Source organism: Anabas testudineus, chromosome 16 (assembly GCF_900324465.2).
Source record: "Anabas testudineus chromosome 16, fAnaTes1.2, whole genome shotgun sequence".
Lineage (NCBI taxonomy): Eukaryota > Metazoa > Chordata > Actinopteri > Anabantiformes > Anabantidae > Anabas > Anabas testudineus.
The window spans coordinates 21,874,891-21,892,439 of NC_046625.1; the positions used below are offsets into that span (position 1 = coordinate 21,874,891).

General features: G+C 40.5%; 1 protein-coding gene across 4 annotated transcripts in view; it reads right to left on the reverse strand.

Moving 5' to 3' along the window:
• The window catches only part of cdk14 (cyclin-dependent kinase 14), a 136,251-nt gene that overhangs the window by 82,459 nt on the left and 36,243 nt on the right, over positions 1-17,549 (reverse strand). For 3 of the 4 annotated variants that reach the window (XM_026373098.1, XM_026373100.1, XM_026373099.1), the window contains 5 exons: positions 10,954-11,199; positions 5,742-5,836; positions 5,119-5,198; positions 3,469-3,563; positions 1,416-1,478 (listed from right to left, as the gene is read on the reverse strand). In XM_026373098.1, the coding sequence (XP_026228883.1) occupies positions 1,416-1,478; positions 3,469-3,563; positions 5,119-5,198; positions 5,742-5,836; positions 10,954-11,199 (579 nt within the window). Of the gene's footprint in view, positions 1-1,415; positions 1,479-3,468; positions 3,564-5,118; positions 5,199-5,741; positions 5,837-10,953; positions 11,200-11,396; positions 11,445-17,549 lie in introns of those variants that run through there. The other variant, XM_026373101.1, reaches the window with a different exon arrangement.

Here is a 17,549-nt window from a genome sequence, read left to right on the forward strand (position 1 = left end):
CAGTAATTTGCTTGATCAAAATAAAGACTGCCGCCTACTCCTGACTAGTCAAATAAAAAGGCTGCTGTATGTATGATGTCTTCCACAATACAACAAATATCACCCTGAACTATATTACAGTTTGATTCTGCAGGCGGTCAGACAGATAAAAGCTCCACTATTTTATGGTAACTTTACCCATTACTGATCCAAACCTAAATCACTGCGAAGGATTATTACAGCATCGTCTCTGTATTCATGCTGGCTGGTTCAGTGCTATCCCTAATCCATGGCTGCACAGGAACAAAGGGACACCAGCCCCATCAACAGATTAGAAATCCCAACCCAGACATTTCACCAATAAGAAACAAAGTCAGCAGGAGCCAAGCAACACCTCACTCTGCTCTCTCACAGTAATCCTAAATTATTCATGTGAATGTCAATGAGGCAGCTGTGAGCAGGAAAAATCACATATTACTTATGTAAATCCTCGGCGTGGAAAGGTATGAGTTATTACATAACAAATGTAGCATGAACTGTCACCTTGTGGAACATATTAACACTCCCACCAAGCAGCCTCGTTCACTCCATCATCGTTTCACCAGACCTGCTCTGTTTGTGGCACCTTTCTGCAAACAGCAAAACTATCACTTGTACTGTAGACAGAGCGATCGCTATTCATACAGTACAGAGGAGAGAGAGAGAGGACAACCAGCTTTAGCCTCAAAAGTACTGAAGTGTGTACTGTATGTAAACGGCATTAAACTTGCTGCCTCCTAGCTGATGTCAGTCAGAAGAGTTTGTCAGCAAGAAGCCGGAGATTCATTTAAATGGAAGGCTGAGAGTGTAAAAGCATTCATATACATTTTCTCCCCAGAGTAAAACCATATGATGCTCTGTAAGGGTAGAAGAAGATCCAGCGAATAAACTAGTGGGATCAGTCAGTGTGTGTGTGTGTGTGTGTGTGTGTGTGTGTGGGTGGATGTTGATACTCTTAGTGATGCTGTTAACACTGTCTATACTGCTGTACATACAACTATGGATGTTCGACAACACTCAAACTATCCCCACTCCCTTCAAGAAGTGTAAAATCATCCACCTGATAAATGTCACACAGTCACCGTCTCCGTCAGTCACCAAATCAAAACATATACATATTTATTCTAGCATCTTTATTATGCTTAATACATTGATTTCATATCTTTAGCATAATAATTAATAACGTCATGAAAACAATTCATTTCTCATTGCCCATAAGTCACTCGACATCAGTACTTCAAAATAAAAATGCACTGTCACTGTTCTAGAGGCCTATAGAAAAAGAATTTATTCATTATAATTAATGTAAAGTTTATTCAAGTTTAAGGAAACTAAAAAAGAGTTTTTTCAAGAAGATTTTCAAGTCAATTCACAACGGATGGCTATACATACTATACCTTCACATTGTCTGGATGGAGTCCCCCAGGGTGTTTGTCCATGTACTGACACAGGTCTGTGTGCTGTAAAATGAAAAAGGAACACGGCACCATGTTAATATAGTAACTGAATGTGAAGTCATGGAAAAGCCTGAAGATAAACACAAATATCCTTCCAATACTAAAAACAGCTTTTTTCTTTGGCTGAACAGTGCTTTTCCATCGTGCAGGCAGAGAAACCTGAATCATTTCATGGCTGTGTAGGCCATCTGAGATGTGAGGTGATTGGTTTGAAAGCTGACATAGTTTCTATTAGAAAGCCTCCAAACACTGACTCATATGACATGCACGCAGTGCCGGCTGGCCTGCCCTTCACCTCCGTATTTTGTCAGCTAGATTGAGCACAGAGGAGGCTGTGCCTCTGCAAATCACACCGATATTTACAATATCAACAACCTCCCACTGCTGTACACACCAGCAGAGTCTCCTCTGCTGAATAATTCACATAGATGCTCCAGTGTGGACGTGCCTGTCCGTCTTACTTAAAACCTGCTCCCTATCTCTGTTTCCATCTCCCCGCTGTTAATTCCCACCTCGATCTCTCAGCAATACATTTCGTTGCTCTGGTCCCTCTCTCAGCGCATTTCATCCTCCTCCTGTCAATCATCATTAGCGTTCAGAGGAGAACAATAGACTGATTTTCTGCATGAACTGGTCCATGTATGTAAAATAATAGTGTCATTTCAGCACTGAGGACAAGATTATAGGAACGCATTTGAACAGCTTGGAATTTACCATTTTAGTCAAATAAAACAACCACCATTGTACACATGATACATTTGCAAGTGCCAATGAAAGGGGGCATCGCACTGTCTCATTAAACGAGGTGGAGATGGATTTCTGCTGAATAAGCTTGTTCTGGTTCAGAGATTCGGCCTCACTCAGCACTTCAGGATCAGACATGGACCTGAATGTAAATGCTATCATCAGAAGTGGTTGTCAGTTGGTACATCTGCAAAAGAACATGCTTAGGACCAGGACTGTTGTGGACCTTGTAGATTCTGTGTTACGCAGCAGCATTTCTGTCTTGAAGCTGAGCTGCACAGTCTAAAATTAACTGGCAAATACATCCGGATTAAGATTTACTGTCTGTGGCACTGGCCAATTCATTCTTGTGACTTTCAGCAGTTTGGACACAGTGTGGAAAGGAAAAGATCACACGTTGTTTAGCAGCACATTAGAGGGTTTTTTTTAATGCTTTGTCACTTTTCTGTTGCTAGAACACTGTGGACTAATGCTGCTGGGCTGAAGTTTCATTTTGTGGCTTCTGCTCAACATCAGCTTGATCGACTGTCACAGCAAAATGGGATGTTGGACACTTAGTATAAGAAATATGCCACGGTTCAAGATTATAAGATCAATTAATTAATTTAACAATTAGCTAAAAAATAACACAAATTAGTTTGAGTTTGCCTGTAATGTTTGCCATTTCAACTGGTGACATCAGCAGTGAGAATAACTCACTGCTAAGCTGTAAGTGACTATACAAGAGGAGTAAAACTCTTTACTTTCTCCTATAGATCATATATGCATACATAAAACACGGTTCTTGGTGTCACTTATGGCCACATTTGGCTGAGACTGTTATAGAAACATAATCATATTCCAATAAAATGGCCACCTGGCTTCCTATTGTGGGCGCAGGCAGACCAGGCTCTGATGGTTCTGGCTGCCATCCTGTTACACCGAGCAAACAGTGGAAAAAGCCCGGACAGCTTTAACATTCTTCCAGCGCCCTATAAAGACGAGTATGCCAATCAAAATATCCACAACTCAGGTTTCTTTAGGCTAAGTATTAAAAACTGAAACTCAATCGGCGAGCCCTCACTGAGGTCAAATCAATCAAAGTGAAGGCACCGACATCAGCGTTGACCTCGGTTTCAGTTTGAAACTGTGGTCTCTTTTCCTTCTGAACTAACTCTAAAAACAGACTTGGAACCTCATTTCAGACCTCTCCAGCCTGCCCACAAAAGGTCCAGATGGGTGCTTGGAGTGTGGCAGAGTGCAGACTCACCACATATTCAAAGACCAGAGTCAGGGTTTCCTTGGTGTGGATGATGTCATGGAGGAGCACGATGTTGGCGTGTTTCAGGCCTTTCAGGAGAGATGCTGCGGAGACAAAACAGAGCGTCGGTATGAAGAAGGCCTGTTATTATCTTTGCCCTCATTAGCTGCATCGTTAGAATGCTGCACAGGCCCTCTACGAGCCTCATACGTACAGAGGCTTAAAAACAAGATTAAAACAGAAAGAGAAAGCAGCGTGCTGGAGGTTCTCACGCTCATTTGTCAACATGTTTATGATGTAACTGACGTTGTTGAGGAGCGGAGCGGTTGATATGATCAAATCGCCCCGTTACTTTACTCGCAGAGCTTACGGGGTCTTACTGAGGAGGCTGGGTGTGATCAGCACATTCTGGGACACGCTCGCAAAAGACTTTCACACGTGAGCTGCTCCATCTGAGTCACACTTTGAGTACATGGTGTACAAATAACACGGGGAGATATGATCAATCTGGGAGATTTACAGAGGTGAGCTTTTCTCTGTGTCTGGGGCCTATAGTGGTAATATTCTGCCCTAATTTTAAGATTATCATCTAGCAAAAAAGTTATTTCCAGTGATCAAGGTGAAACATTTGCACACACACACACTGAAGCCGTCCAAGGCTTCATCATCAGAATGTGGCAGCAGCATTATCAATGCAGTTTTGTTATGTGGCATCAATGGGATTTTTTAATGGGATTAAGTTAGCAAACAAAAAAGTTATTTTTCAAGGACACAGGAGCGCGTTGAAAGCCAGTGAGTGATGGAGCCTCATGAATACATTCATTCTCTAAGGGTATAAAAAAAAAAATCAAATGAGCAGATCAAAGGCAGGACCTCTTTCAGTAAGCAGGAGGTTAGCACTACAGTCAGATACCTCAAAGATCCTGTCACCAGTCTGAAGATCCAAACCCCTCTTACGCACCCATACAGTACATGCATCCTATCTCTGGTAATGGCCAAGAGTGTGTCTCGTTTTAATAAGCTCACGCAGACACAGGCACGCACTCTACTTTCTGCTCTGGATATACTGTGTTGCTTCATTCACTAGTGCTGCTCACACATACTGTATGCACTGGGAGCTTCCTCAGTAATTGCTGAATTAGTTCAATTTCAAAGTGCCTCTTGGATCTGCTCACAGGCAGCGTTTGGATTGTGTGTGTACGTGTGCGTGTGTGTGCGTGTGTGTGCGTGTGTGTGAGATCAGCACGGCTCCTGGATCACACACAGATCAAACAGACAATCATTTCCTCGTTGATATTCAAATAGCAGTTGTGAGCGTGAAGGTGAGAGACTCTTCGTCAAGTACTTCACATCCAACTGACAAATAAATGGACAAACAAAGCCAAGAGGATGCAGACAATGATCAGACACTGACAGGGGACTTTTTTTTACCTCATCCAGCTATTTCAGGAAGTTTGGTTTTATGGGATGTTTCTGAGTTTTACTGCCTTGTGAGTGGCATAAAAAGCAGGTTGGTTAAGGTTACAGAGAGGTCATGGTTTGTTTAAGTGTAGCCAATGATGATAACTTGACTTAACATAGCTAGAGGTAATCATACAGGGGATACAGAATGCTTGTTGCATTGCAGAAATCTTTAGAGTTACATTATCTGTTCTTTACCTTCTCTAATGGCTGTGAAGGGCGTTCCTTCCTCCTCCTGCAGACGAATCACCTTCAGAGCCACAAGTTTCCCATTCACCCTGGCAGCAACACAGACAAAAATTTTAAAATGATCTCTTTTAGCCGAATCTGTCAAGCCAGAGAACAGTGAGGATTGTTAAATAGATGAAATGTATTTCAGCAGCAGTGGAGCGAGACCTGGGTACAAGGCCACAGGATTACAAGAGAGAGAGAAACTCACCAATCAAAACGGTTACACGCAGAATAACATCATCACTGAGAAGATTACAGCCTGGAATTTCATCAATTACAGTGTGCGAACATTTAATTTTCTGGGATTTAATTTAGCAAAAGTCGCGAAGAATGCACTAAACCATAAAACGTGGAGTATAGCGACAGAGTGAATGATTAAAATGGAACAAATTACACGGCATGTGTAGGATTGGCAGGAAAAAAAACCTCTTCTGAGAGTGTTATTGCTGTTCAGTTTAGGTTTTTTTTCACTTACAGCAACACTCCCCTTTAAATAAATGTAATATTCACTGCCTGCATGAGTGGTTTTTATGAACTATAAAGAAGATGGACTGGATTAGACGATGATTGGACATGCACACAATGCTTACTTGCTCTTTCCTTTGTAAACTGTAGCATATGAGCCCTCGCCGAGCTTCTCCAGCTTTTCATAGGAATCTGCCTTTCCAAACTTGGGGCTTGTAGGCTGAAGAAAGAAGAAAAGAAAAAAAAGATATGAAAAGATAATATAGAAGGATAATTTCAGTAACCCAGTAAAGAATAGCCGAGGAGGATTTCACAGAAGACATTACACGTTTACGAGCGATATTAAAATCTGGAGGCTCCCCACTGTATTACTGGGGAGGTGTAATGTCAGTGAGGAGGAGGAGAGAGAGTTTCACAAAGTCTTCATATAACAACTCTGAAGGCTACTTTCCATTTCATCGTCAGCTCATTACTTTTAGACACGTTTCACTGTGTCGACAGTTCACGGTGGAAGAGAGTAATAACTGCAGCTCTGACGAAACGAAGCCCAGCACTGAGGGTGTTCGCGCTCAGCGGCCATGAAAAGGAGAAAGTAATTGTAAAGCTCCGACTTATTAGAGGCTGATTTAGAAACACTGAGTTATAGGACTGTGACTGCTATGAGGTAATATTTAGATGGAGCGTCATGCTCGTTCCAGCAGGCGGAGCAGCCAGTAGCGTGTCACGTCACATGTTACCAACTGTGCAAGAAAACATGCACACATTGGAGTTTGGCGATGCCGTGTTGTGTTATACTGTATTGATTCTCGAAAACACTGCACAATTTTTAACTAATAATTTCCATGCAAGATTAACGTTGTGTTTTGTCTAAACCTCAGAACCTCTCCTCTAGATGTCAGCGTTGGGTATGTCGTGTTTTTTTATTTTTTTATTTAAGTAAGTTATGTTTTTTATGTTACACCAGCTTAACTAAAAATACGAAGTTCATATTTATAATACGATAATATACAACTCCATCTGATGAAACACGACACAGACACTGTACGTTTCCCCTTTAGGGCTGATTATCCTTGAAAATATTTTAATCACAGTGCCAATGATACCCTGTGATGCAATGTGGTATAATACAATATGACACCATAATGTGTAATGTGATGTCATGTGATGCAATACAACACAGTATGATACAAAACTTGCACCTTAACTGGTACATTAGTACATTAGTGGTGCCAAAACCATCAAATTTTACAAAAACATACCATCGCTGTTTATTGTAATTTATTTAATGTAAAGTTTTTGCACTTTATGATGGTCTAATACTGAAATACGCAGCTGTAGTCAGGAATAAACCGTAAGATATGTCTTTAAAAGTGGAAGTACAAGACAAGTAGTACCTATTGCTAAATTAGCAAACTAAATACAGAGACGCAGCACTTCTTCCTCTCACACTGGGTAGCGTGTCGTATTCACTCTGGCAATCTCTGATCTCCAGAAGATCCTGACCGCTGCAGCAGGGTTTCACCACTTAAAAGGCGCTATTATTTAACACTTACAGACAAAAAGACAAAAGCTCTCAAATATGTGATCAGTGAGAGGCTGCTGCGTCTGTGTGGGCTAAAAAGACATCCAAAATATATTTTTCTAAGCCTGTTTTCACACACTGAAACCCTGCTAATATTCTGTAAGGCAGTGCTTCTGTATGTTTATCTCAGGCCCACGATTAACTTCAAGAAACTTAGCTTCTAAAAATCCTGACACACATACACACACACACAACACACTGCAATGTCTGAAGCATGGTGCAGTCTTCCCTCACTCCTTTATTTCCCCTGTCTCCGGGCTCTGCATCACTAATAAGATCAACATTTCTGAGGCCTCCTCTAAACAAATCAGACGTCCCCCTGGGATCAAGCAGGAAGTGAAACCCTATCTGTGAAACAACTCAGTTGGACAGTTACATATTCTCCTCCTGGTGGAGCGAGGAGCCGCTCAGAGAGACTCACAGTCGAGCTAAGATTGGACTACAAAGGAATTCCCTTCTAACATTTCTCAACCTTAAGTAAAGTCATTTTTCTGTGTGCAGCATTCTGCATCAACCATTTCCCATTCCCCATACCAATGGGGTTTGAGTTAAGTTTAGTAGAACAGAAATAAATATACTGCACTGTCTTCCTCTTTACCCTGTTTTATTTAGTCTACAGTTTATAACCTCAACCTGTAAATACCTAAAACCTATATCTGATATTTTTATCACGCTGTAAAGGCCACACTATACGCCTGCATGAATATGATTAGATGTTAGAAGTCAGTATCCAGCTTTAATAATAACGAAACACACAAATCTTCTCTCTGTCTTCTCTACATTAAAATATCTCACTGCTCCTAACTCCTTCAGGTGACAGATTTCAGTACGGGTTTTGTCCAATTCATATGACGTCATCTGGAGAAGTTGCTTTGTACAGCAGCAGCGCAGCAACATGAGCTGCTTTCAGTCCTGCAAACCTTGAGCAAACATCACCCGAGTAAGCTGCATGTGAGAACACAAATGTCTGAGTTAGACCACCTGGAGATTACCTGGACTTTATTCTGCACAATGTGTGGGTAATGCTGCTTCTATGTTCATCTGAAATAAGAATTTGTACTTGGGCCTGCTCTTTTTATAGGTTTTGCCAGGTGGAAAAACATATGTAATATATTAGTTACAAGGCCTTTAATGCTGTAGAATAAGATTTGATTGCAATTCTAATGAATAAATGAAGGAAAACTGTCTATTACTTATCAAAATGATAGTGTGTATGCTGATGATAACCTGTTATGTCCAAGCACAGCTAACGTCTGCACAATAGTTCACTATCTTCCTTTTCAATCCAAGAGCTTGTCTGTTAAATGCGTCTGAGAGACTTGGGTTAGGGAACAATTTACACATTTTCATAATCATGGCAGAAACAATTCATTAGTGTCCTGCAGTGATGCTGGCAGGCAATCAGTCAAGCCTCATATCACACTTATTAAATCTTATTTGTGTGCACATTCATCAGGCATTTCATATTTGAAGCTAAATTAAAAAAAAGGGACGACGTACGTATAAAAACCTGAAAATCTCATTTGCATGATTAAGAAATGAACTGTTTGAAAGAACACAGGCTGGTAAATTTGTTTCAGATGGCACCTGAAAAATCCAGAAAGAACTGGTGCTTTGATAGCATTTAAAAAACACTAATCATTTGTGGTATCTGACATTCAACTGAGCCTTAACATAACAATAAAATCTAGACCAGGGGTGTCAAACTCATTTTAGTTCAGGGGCATACAGTATACATACAGTATAATTTGATGTCAAGTGGGCCGGACCATTAAAATCGAAGCAAAGCCCATCATAGCTATAAATAACAATAAATTCATGTTTTCCCCTTTGTTTTAGTGGAAAGAAGTACAATTACATTAGGATATTTTTTTTATTAGCCTCATGAACTATCCTATTACAAAACACATTATGAAGAAAGTCTTTCCCAAGATTTCCCAAGAAAAACAGTGCAGTTTGCTTCAGTTTATCATTTACATGTGTGCATTACAACTGATCACAGTGATTGCACAAAAGGCACAAAACACAAAAGTCACAGGTATTTAGATTTGAAAAATATGGTAGCCTATTGCACTTGAACATTAAATGAACTTAACATATAGGAATTATTTTTACTCTACATGTGTAATAATTCTCAAAACTTAAATTGACCCCCCACAGCTTACAAACTTAAGTGGTGGCCATTTTAAATGTATAAGATAGAAATTAATCACCTGGCCTGTAAATGTAAGATTTATACATGAAACACACATAAAAAATACATACATAAACTTTATGACCAAACTCTTTTGTAGTGAAGTTTTCTCCTTTTTGAGAAAGACATTTTGGCTAATGAGGGTGTGAAGGCGAGTACAAAAGTAAGTAGATGTAGTAAGTAGGTGTATCGTAGTAATCACTGAACATTAGCTGTGTCTGTCTCAGAATTGTTTCGTCTATTGTCTTCTTCTTCTTTTAGCTACTCCATGTCTAAAACACCCTAGCGCCCCTAGCGAAATCCTACTTCATGTCTCATTGCATTTTTTCACTGTCAGATTTATCCCGCGGGCCAGACTGAGCCCCTTGGCGGGCCGGTTCCGGGCCGTACGTTTGACATCCCTGATCTAGACAGTCTGAGACGAGGGATCGACTTCACCACCTTCTAGACCAGTAAAACCGCAAACCTCCTACCCTCTGTCGAACTGACAGCCTGTTTGACCCCTCACCCCAGGTCTGAGAGTAGACAAGGTGCGATAGACCTTGAAGTACATTGTTGGTCCTACTGTATGCCATATATTAGCAGAAGAGAAGCAGCAGTGATGAAATCAGAATCTAAGTAGTGTTTTTTTTCTTTGTGAACCAGCTAAGACACTTTTAAGTATGCACAGGAGACAGAGGAGAAAATACTCTACAGTACTCTACAGGCTAAATGTTCTGTTTATTCAGGTCAGTCATTTGATTTTAGTCTCCCTCATCCAATCTCAGTACTACAAACGCTGTTTCCATGGTAACTGCTTTCTCACCCACTGTTTATTAATCCACACAGAGGTGACTGTCCACCAAATACTGTATCAGCAGAACCCATGCTGACGGTGATTTTGACTTTTATGATATACCTTATACTGCCAGGTACTGTGACTGTGAGCACTCACAGGTGTGGTGGTTAGGTGTGCACCCTACTAGTCTCGCTCTGAGTTGTTTTCCATTGAGCTCCATTTTAATGGTCAAATTCCAGAGATACAGTAGATATGCCCAATTAAATTTATTGAAATGACCAGATGTCACGACAAAGGAGCGTGATAATTTCCTTTTTTATTAGATTTATTTATTTTCTGTGTAATTTGACTGGAAAAGGACGCCTCAGTAAAGGACTATGAAGTCCCAAAAGACAATAGTATCACACTCGAAAGGTTCCTCACTAACAAATAAACAACAAAACAACATCTTTTCCTCCAGAAGAAAATTCTATTTTGACTTTAGCTGGAACTGAAAATGTAGCGACAGCGTTGGAGTGAGCACAGCAGGATGTTTGCAGTGCAGAGAAGTTGAGGTCAATAAGTCTGTTGTAGTTACAGAAGATTTGAATAATTAATGAAGTTACGGCTCCTGTGCCACGTTCATAACTGCATACAATCAGTCTCTCAGGTTGGAGAAAAGGATCGATCCTGGTGCTACAAACACTTGAATGAATGAATGAATGTATACCAAAGTACATTTGTGATAAGCAAAAACACAGACTACTGTAGGGGGTGAATGTGGTCCTGTACTGGTGTACTTACAGAACTGGGGCTGGAGTGTCTGCGCAGTTTGGGCGACTCTTTGCCAGCAGACGAGCTCTTAGCGTTGATGCAGGCATTGTTCTCAGAGTGAACCCTCTTCACCTGACTGGCGGGCTTCTCGAACGGGTCAAAGCCGCTCTGCGTGCGCTGGACTCTCACCTTCTTATCCTCAGGGATGGTATCCAGGGGCTTGATGACCGAGTCTGTTCCCTGGCAGCTTCGTGTGGACATCTTTGTGACACATATCTGTGGGGGAAGGAGGCAGCAAAAAGAAGAGAAGAAAGGGAAAGAGAACACTAAAGTGAGCATTAAAGAGCGAAATCCATCTGCGATTACCAGTGTTCAGCCAAAAACTGACTGCGCCCTCATCTTCCAGATCCTGCCTGTTTTTCATCTCCCTGTCAGCCTGGGTCTCTTCCCTCCCTGTAGAGCCGTGCTGCTACCTCTCTGCTAGACGAGAGCTCTTTTATCTGCGTCTCTATTTTCTCTGATCAAAACAGCTCCAGCCTCCATTGGCTCTGCTGCACACACGCCGCCGGCTGCTGCTGCTCCTGTACTGCACATCCATACAGCTCTGCCTTATCTTTGACACACATCTATACATCATGCTACAGATTGTGTCCTACAAGCCCATTGGGCTCACGCACAGCTCTTCACGCTCCCCCACCTATTTTCCAACACAAAGCACCTTACCAGCTGCTCCTTCACCATGGACTGTGTGCACTGGACACAAAAGGCGCAGGTGGCATGACATGTTTTGCTACGGCTCCCTTCAGATTAAATATTTAGGCCCGGTCCCCCCTACAGGAAGAACTTCTAATTACTCTAATACACAAGGAGGAGTCATCTTGCAGCTCACTTGTTCTCAGCTTGTTCTTTGACTTGGGCCAGGTTTCAGTGGACACACACAACACAGGCTCCCGTCTCCGTGACACTTACATGCCAACAGTGTAAAAGCCACAATCATTGATAATGTGTTGATGAAGGTTTCAGATCCAAACAGTGCAACAGGGTCTAGGGAATTGAGAAGATATTTCTTTTGTCTGCATGGCAGTAAACTGGAAAACCTCCGTTTTCTACAGGAAACATTAACAAACGTACAGTAGGTCTTTTAAAACGACTTTATTGATATTCTCTGGGAAAAATTCAAGACATTAATAGGAGGAATTGAACCAGCAACCATGCAGTTAGTGGATGACCTGCACTCACAGCCATTTTCTTTGTACAAACATTTGGCTAAAACTAAAAGGGATCCTACAAGCTCGGTTAGCATCATACAGGGACTGAATGAGCTACTTTAACGTCCTGCTACATCACCAAGGCCTTATGTTAAATGCCTTTAAGGAGATCTTAAAAAAGTGATACAGTTCTGAAAAGTTTCCTTGCAACATCCAACAAACTCTGTTGCTTGCTACTTTAGTCTAAAACTGCCATGAAGCATGAAGCTGACTGTCTTTGTACTATAGACTCATCATACGCAGTCATGCTGGACTGGATCTTCTTGATGATAGAACCAGACATCAGCCAGGAGCTTCTCTTTTATTGTTTGACAAAGAGCTGAGTAAATGTCTCATCTACGATTGTCCACAGTGACCAGCTTACCCTTGTTTTTTAAGACACAGCTATTGCATACACTATATTTAGAGTCACTGCTTATGGGATTTGAACATTGTACTTTCAAGTTGTAACTATTAAATCATTCATCCTCAAAGCAGAACAACCTTTTTCAATTCTAAACTAAATAATAATAGATATTAGGAGATGTACACATTAGCCCTGCCTAAGACACCCTAGTATAGTCCATCTTACTTTTTTCCAAGGTTTGAGACAAAGTTAATAAAAACTTAAAAACTAAGTATGTGTTCCCAGTTTTATTCATCATTCGAATGGAACTATTCCAAGAGAATAAGTAACATACAAAAACTAGGCCAGGAAAGACGCAACAGAAAGATTCAGGAGAAACACAAAGAAATCAGGTGTTAATGAGGCTGCCAAGCTGTCATAAACATGACTCTCATGCACATCAGGTACTGCATGTCCTCTGTGACAGCGGTTTTCATTTGGAACGGCACATTAGGTAACAAAAACAAATATCGTCATTTAGGACCTATCACGCTACAAGGCATCAATACTTGATAAGAGGGTCTGAATGTGTTCAAAAGACTTTTGTTGCGAGCGCGCCTCATCAGGGAATCGTGAGACACAAAGCGGCGTGACAGAATGATGAAAAGGTCATCCAAGTTCTTCAAATACAGTGATACACTCGGGATAGCAGTTTGTACTTCCTGCATGAGGACTGACAGGTACCTGAAATCCTGCACGGTCGTATTGACTGTCTTGCCGCACTTTAAAACTTAACCAGTGACAACGCTTGAGCTCGGTACATTTTGTTTCAAGAAACCACACAACAGCTCCAAACACTTTCAGTCCTCAGCTGACATGGTACACAAGTCATAATTCAATGAGAAATGACTTTTACTTTACTTGACTATTTCAGTTTTATGGTAAAAACATATTATACTTTTGCTATGTTTAATTAGTCAGATTACTAGTTATTTTACAGATTATTTTATTAAAAAAACTGTATAACAAGCTCAATTAAGTAGCATTATATCGATCAACTACAACATTAAAATTCTACTTCCATGTTAATAAATCTATCATGTGCTTGATAAACATACATACCTATCACTAAGGCTTACTGCATATTGATGATAATGTAATAATGTAATGTACTGTGCATTTGCCCAACAATAATTCTGTAGCCTTACTGTTCACTACTGGACAGCATATGATGGGTCAGGTGTAGGTAATTAAATTTAGCCTATAGGTTTGCATGGGAATGTTGCTCTATGAGTTAGGTTTCCTAGGAAGTGCAAAAGTATCCTTTATGGGTAATGTTCATTTTCCACCAGAAAGGTTTCCCTCCAGCGCATTGCTGGCCAAAACCAAGAGAAAATTAAACTAATTATCCTGCAGACTTTTCAAAGCAGGCTATATGTACAGTCACTTTTTACATGATCAGTTATATGATCAGTTTTTTAAAAATGCCAGGAGTGTAAACGTTGTCTGGCATTTAACCAGTTAGCAACATTCAATGCTGAGGATTCTCCCCAGGTTCCTGTTCCTCCAGAACTTATTGGCTGCTATTTAGTGACTTTTTTGTGGGTATATTTTGTGTCCAAAATTAAATTAAGACCCTGGTAAAGAACCTAAGTTTCTGGTCTTGGGGAAAAATTCCAGTAGTGGAACAACACTCTACTCTTTAGTGTCAGTAACTCACAAAACATGAACAGTCGTGTGTCCTGTGGTCCTTGGCCATTAACAGTGTCTGTGATTATAGCCTAGGACACCTCATATAAAATATTTTGTTGTATTTTCATTAGTATTATAAAACACACCTGTGTTAACTTACTGTTGCCTGCATAAAAGAAAACGGTGTATGTTATTGGAATATAAAACTGTGAATCTTAATATGGCACAAAATTTTGGATAGACATTGATGAATCCTAGAGATGAATCCTAATTACTTTGGGAGATCCCCCGACACTTCCTCCAGAGCCACCAAGAAGTAGCCATTTGACTGGTATAGCTCAAATGTGTCATTAACATAAATGACACATTTAACACAAATAATCCCATAATAATCCTGCTTTGTGTAGAAGCACAAATCGCCAATGCGAGCTCCTTAATAGCTGGTCTGGGAGCAGTTGTAGATTCCCCACAGGAGGAGTCTCAAGAGCTTGGAGGTGGAAAATGCTGTATTTGGCTGTAGGGTTGGGTTCCTGTAGCCAGTTCCATTTTGGATCTGGTTCGAAGGTGGTAAAACACTTATTATTATTATTATTAAGCCCAGTGGTCAACAATGCTCTACTAAATCTTAAATTTACAGTCTTGTTTAAATAGTCTCTTTTGTCCATTAATGACACTGCAGACGCCTGCAAACACACACATTTCAGACAGACAAATGTCTGGATGTATTCCCTGCATGTTAAATACTGAATATGCACATGTACGGTAAAAGTAGAACTAGTTTGTTTTCAGTTTTAATGAATAAAGCATCAGTTGGCTGTCCATCGTTTTATGAGAAATGCAGGAACAGGACATAAACATGTCCCTTCCAAAACCAGTGTGTGAATCATACACTTAGTGCTACATGCTATGCAGACACAAGCAAGCACTGAGAACATCCTACTACAAATAGTAGGCCAAGAGGGACTGGCCTCTTTCTTATATATGTTAGTGCAGATCAAATCTACACATCCCTGCAAGGTGCAACAGAGGACCCATAAGTCCAGCACATTTCACTTCCAAAGCCTTTTAACACAGGCAAAATGATAATGGAAATACCAGTCAAGCTTTACAGACCTTCAGTAGCCTACTACATAATTGTCCCATTATACTCAAATTCACACAACTGAGTGAGTAAAACATATTCACGAGAAAACACATTCAGTTCCCATTTCTGTGCAGCCACCACATTACATCTTTAAGCAGATGATCATCGGCCAGGACCCTTCTCTGCTCTAGCTTATCCTCACTAGAGACTGTATACAGACATGCAAACAGAAATAAAGAGGCAGCTTAAACTATGACCAGGAAGTGACAAACCATTACTTCTGTATTTGCTTTTAGTCTCAAGTCTCATTCTCTACAGTTCTCAAAGCAAAGCAAATTTGTCTAAATGTTTATAGCAAGTCAAGCTGAATTGGTCTACGGCAGCACGTGGATGCTGTCCTACAACTGGCCTCACTCTGTTGCCAGGATGGGAACACGCCACCAAAACAGGAAAACCCTGCAGCGGGGTGCAATTACACCATATCGATTCCAGCTAAAGAACAGTCTCTTTAATCCCTACCACCCCCCACCACCACTCCAACCAACACACACAAACAAATGGTGATAAACTGCATTGTTTTCCTATCTATAATTTATTCTGTACTGCTGCACTGACCCTTTTGCCCCACAGGGACCATTTAAGATTCACCTTATCTGAGAGTTGTCATACAGTAATGGAACAGGTATGCAATAACACAGTGGGCAGGCCCAGGCTAATGCAACTATCTCTAGTGGTATAGTTACTGATGACATTAGCTTGAATGATGACAAGAACCGCAGAGGCCATAAAAGACCAATCAGCCATAAAGCCTACTTATGTGCTCTGCTAACTCAAGGCTATCAGCCATGTTAACTTGGCCACATTCAGGGCTTACCCACTGTGTGAATGCATTTCCATTACACCGAGACAAAGCAGGGCTATCAGCTTGCCTGGGCTCATCATTCTGGGCTCAAACACGATAGTGAGATGATACACCAGAGGAGAGGAGAGACTGGAAAAAACACCTCATCCACCTCTCATCCACACTGTCTAGAGAGCACGAGCCTTTGTTTCAGTGTTCTTAAAAAGGAAGTAAAGCTGCACACAAACACAAACACTCATATTTATATATAAATTGTGCTTCTATAAACACAGCAGCTTTTAATGTGATGCCTCACGGTGGCTCTTATGACAGTGATTTGAAGCATAGATGGGTGAACAGAAAGACATGATACTGATACAATAATGACTCAGTTTAACAGAAGAAGGTTAAGGGTTAAACTGATGTGTTAGTGTGGTGACATTTCAGAGTCATAACTGGTTTATCTTTGACCTCAAAGTGTAAGGAGACCCTGTCTACTGAAAATTCCATTCCTATGAGACTAAACCTCAGTCGCTATTATATTTTTAAAGCAAACATTATCATTCAGTCATAATGTATTGCTGCAATGTACTCCCGGGTACCTTATGCCCACTGATATAATTTTTTCTGATGCCTACTTTGGAGAAAGATTGTGTTTTTGTTTAAATTTTAGCACACATATTGTGTGTGAAGTGACCAGTTGATGTGTCTTTATCAAGCCAGACCACAGTCTTTCCAGCTAGTTGTTAACTTCGTTCATCTGCTGCTTGAGAGTGGGCATGTAGCTTATTGCATGTTTATCTGAGCTTTTAAACAAATTTAAGGGGAAGTATGGTCAGTTAATACTTCTCTGTGGGTTCATCATTGACTGGCAGTGATTTTCATACTGCATACTGTGATGAATTTGATGAATTTTTAATGCCACAAATTTGGAAGCCACACTAATGTGATTTTTATTTCTACTGACGATTACGGTTCTACTAACATAAAACTAAATAAGTCCAACCAGACCACCAGTGATGATTTATGACTGTGTAGTAACAACTCACATTCCAATTCGTGGACATCCAAGCCTTCAAATCCATGTAGTGCAAATGATATGCATGTTGAATGCTCAAACTGTAAATTGGGTGGCTGTTGTGTTATTAGTGTTTGTAACATTTTGAAACTACCACAACTACATCGTTCATTGATCAGCCAGGACCAGATGTACAGAAATAATAAAACAGACCGGGTCTGAACTTGTGAACAGGACCACATGGAACAACTAGTTTCCATACCTTTTTTTTTTAGAATAATAAGAAGCCACTAACCATGATGCATCAAAATTACACACAAATATAATTTATGATTTAAGTTGGGAGTTTTCATAGATTTTAGGATTTATTTTGTAGTGAAATATTGTAATTTCTTTTT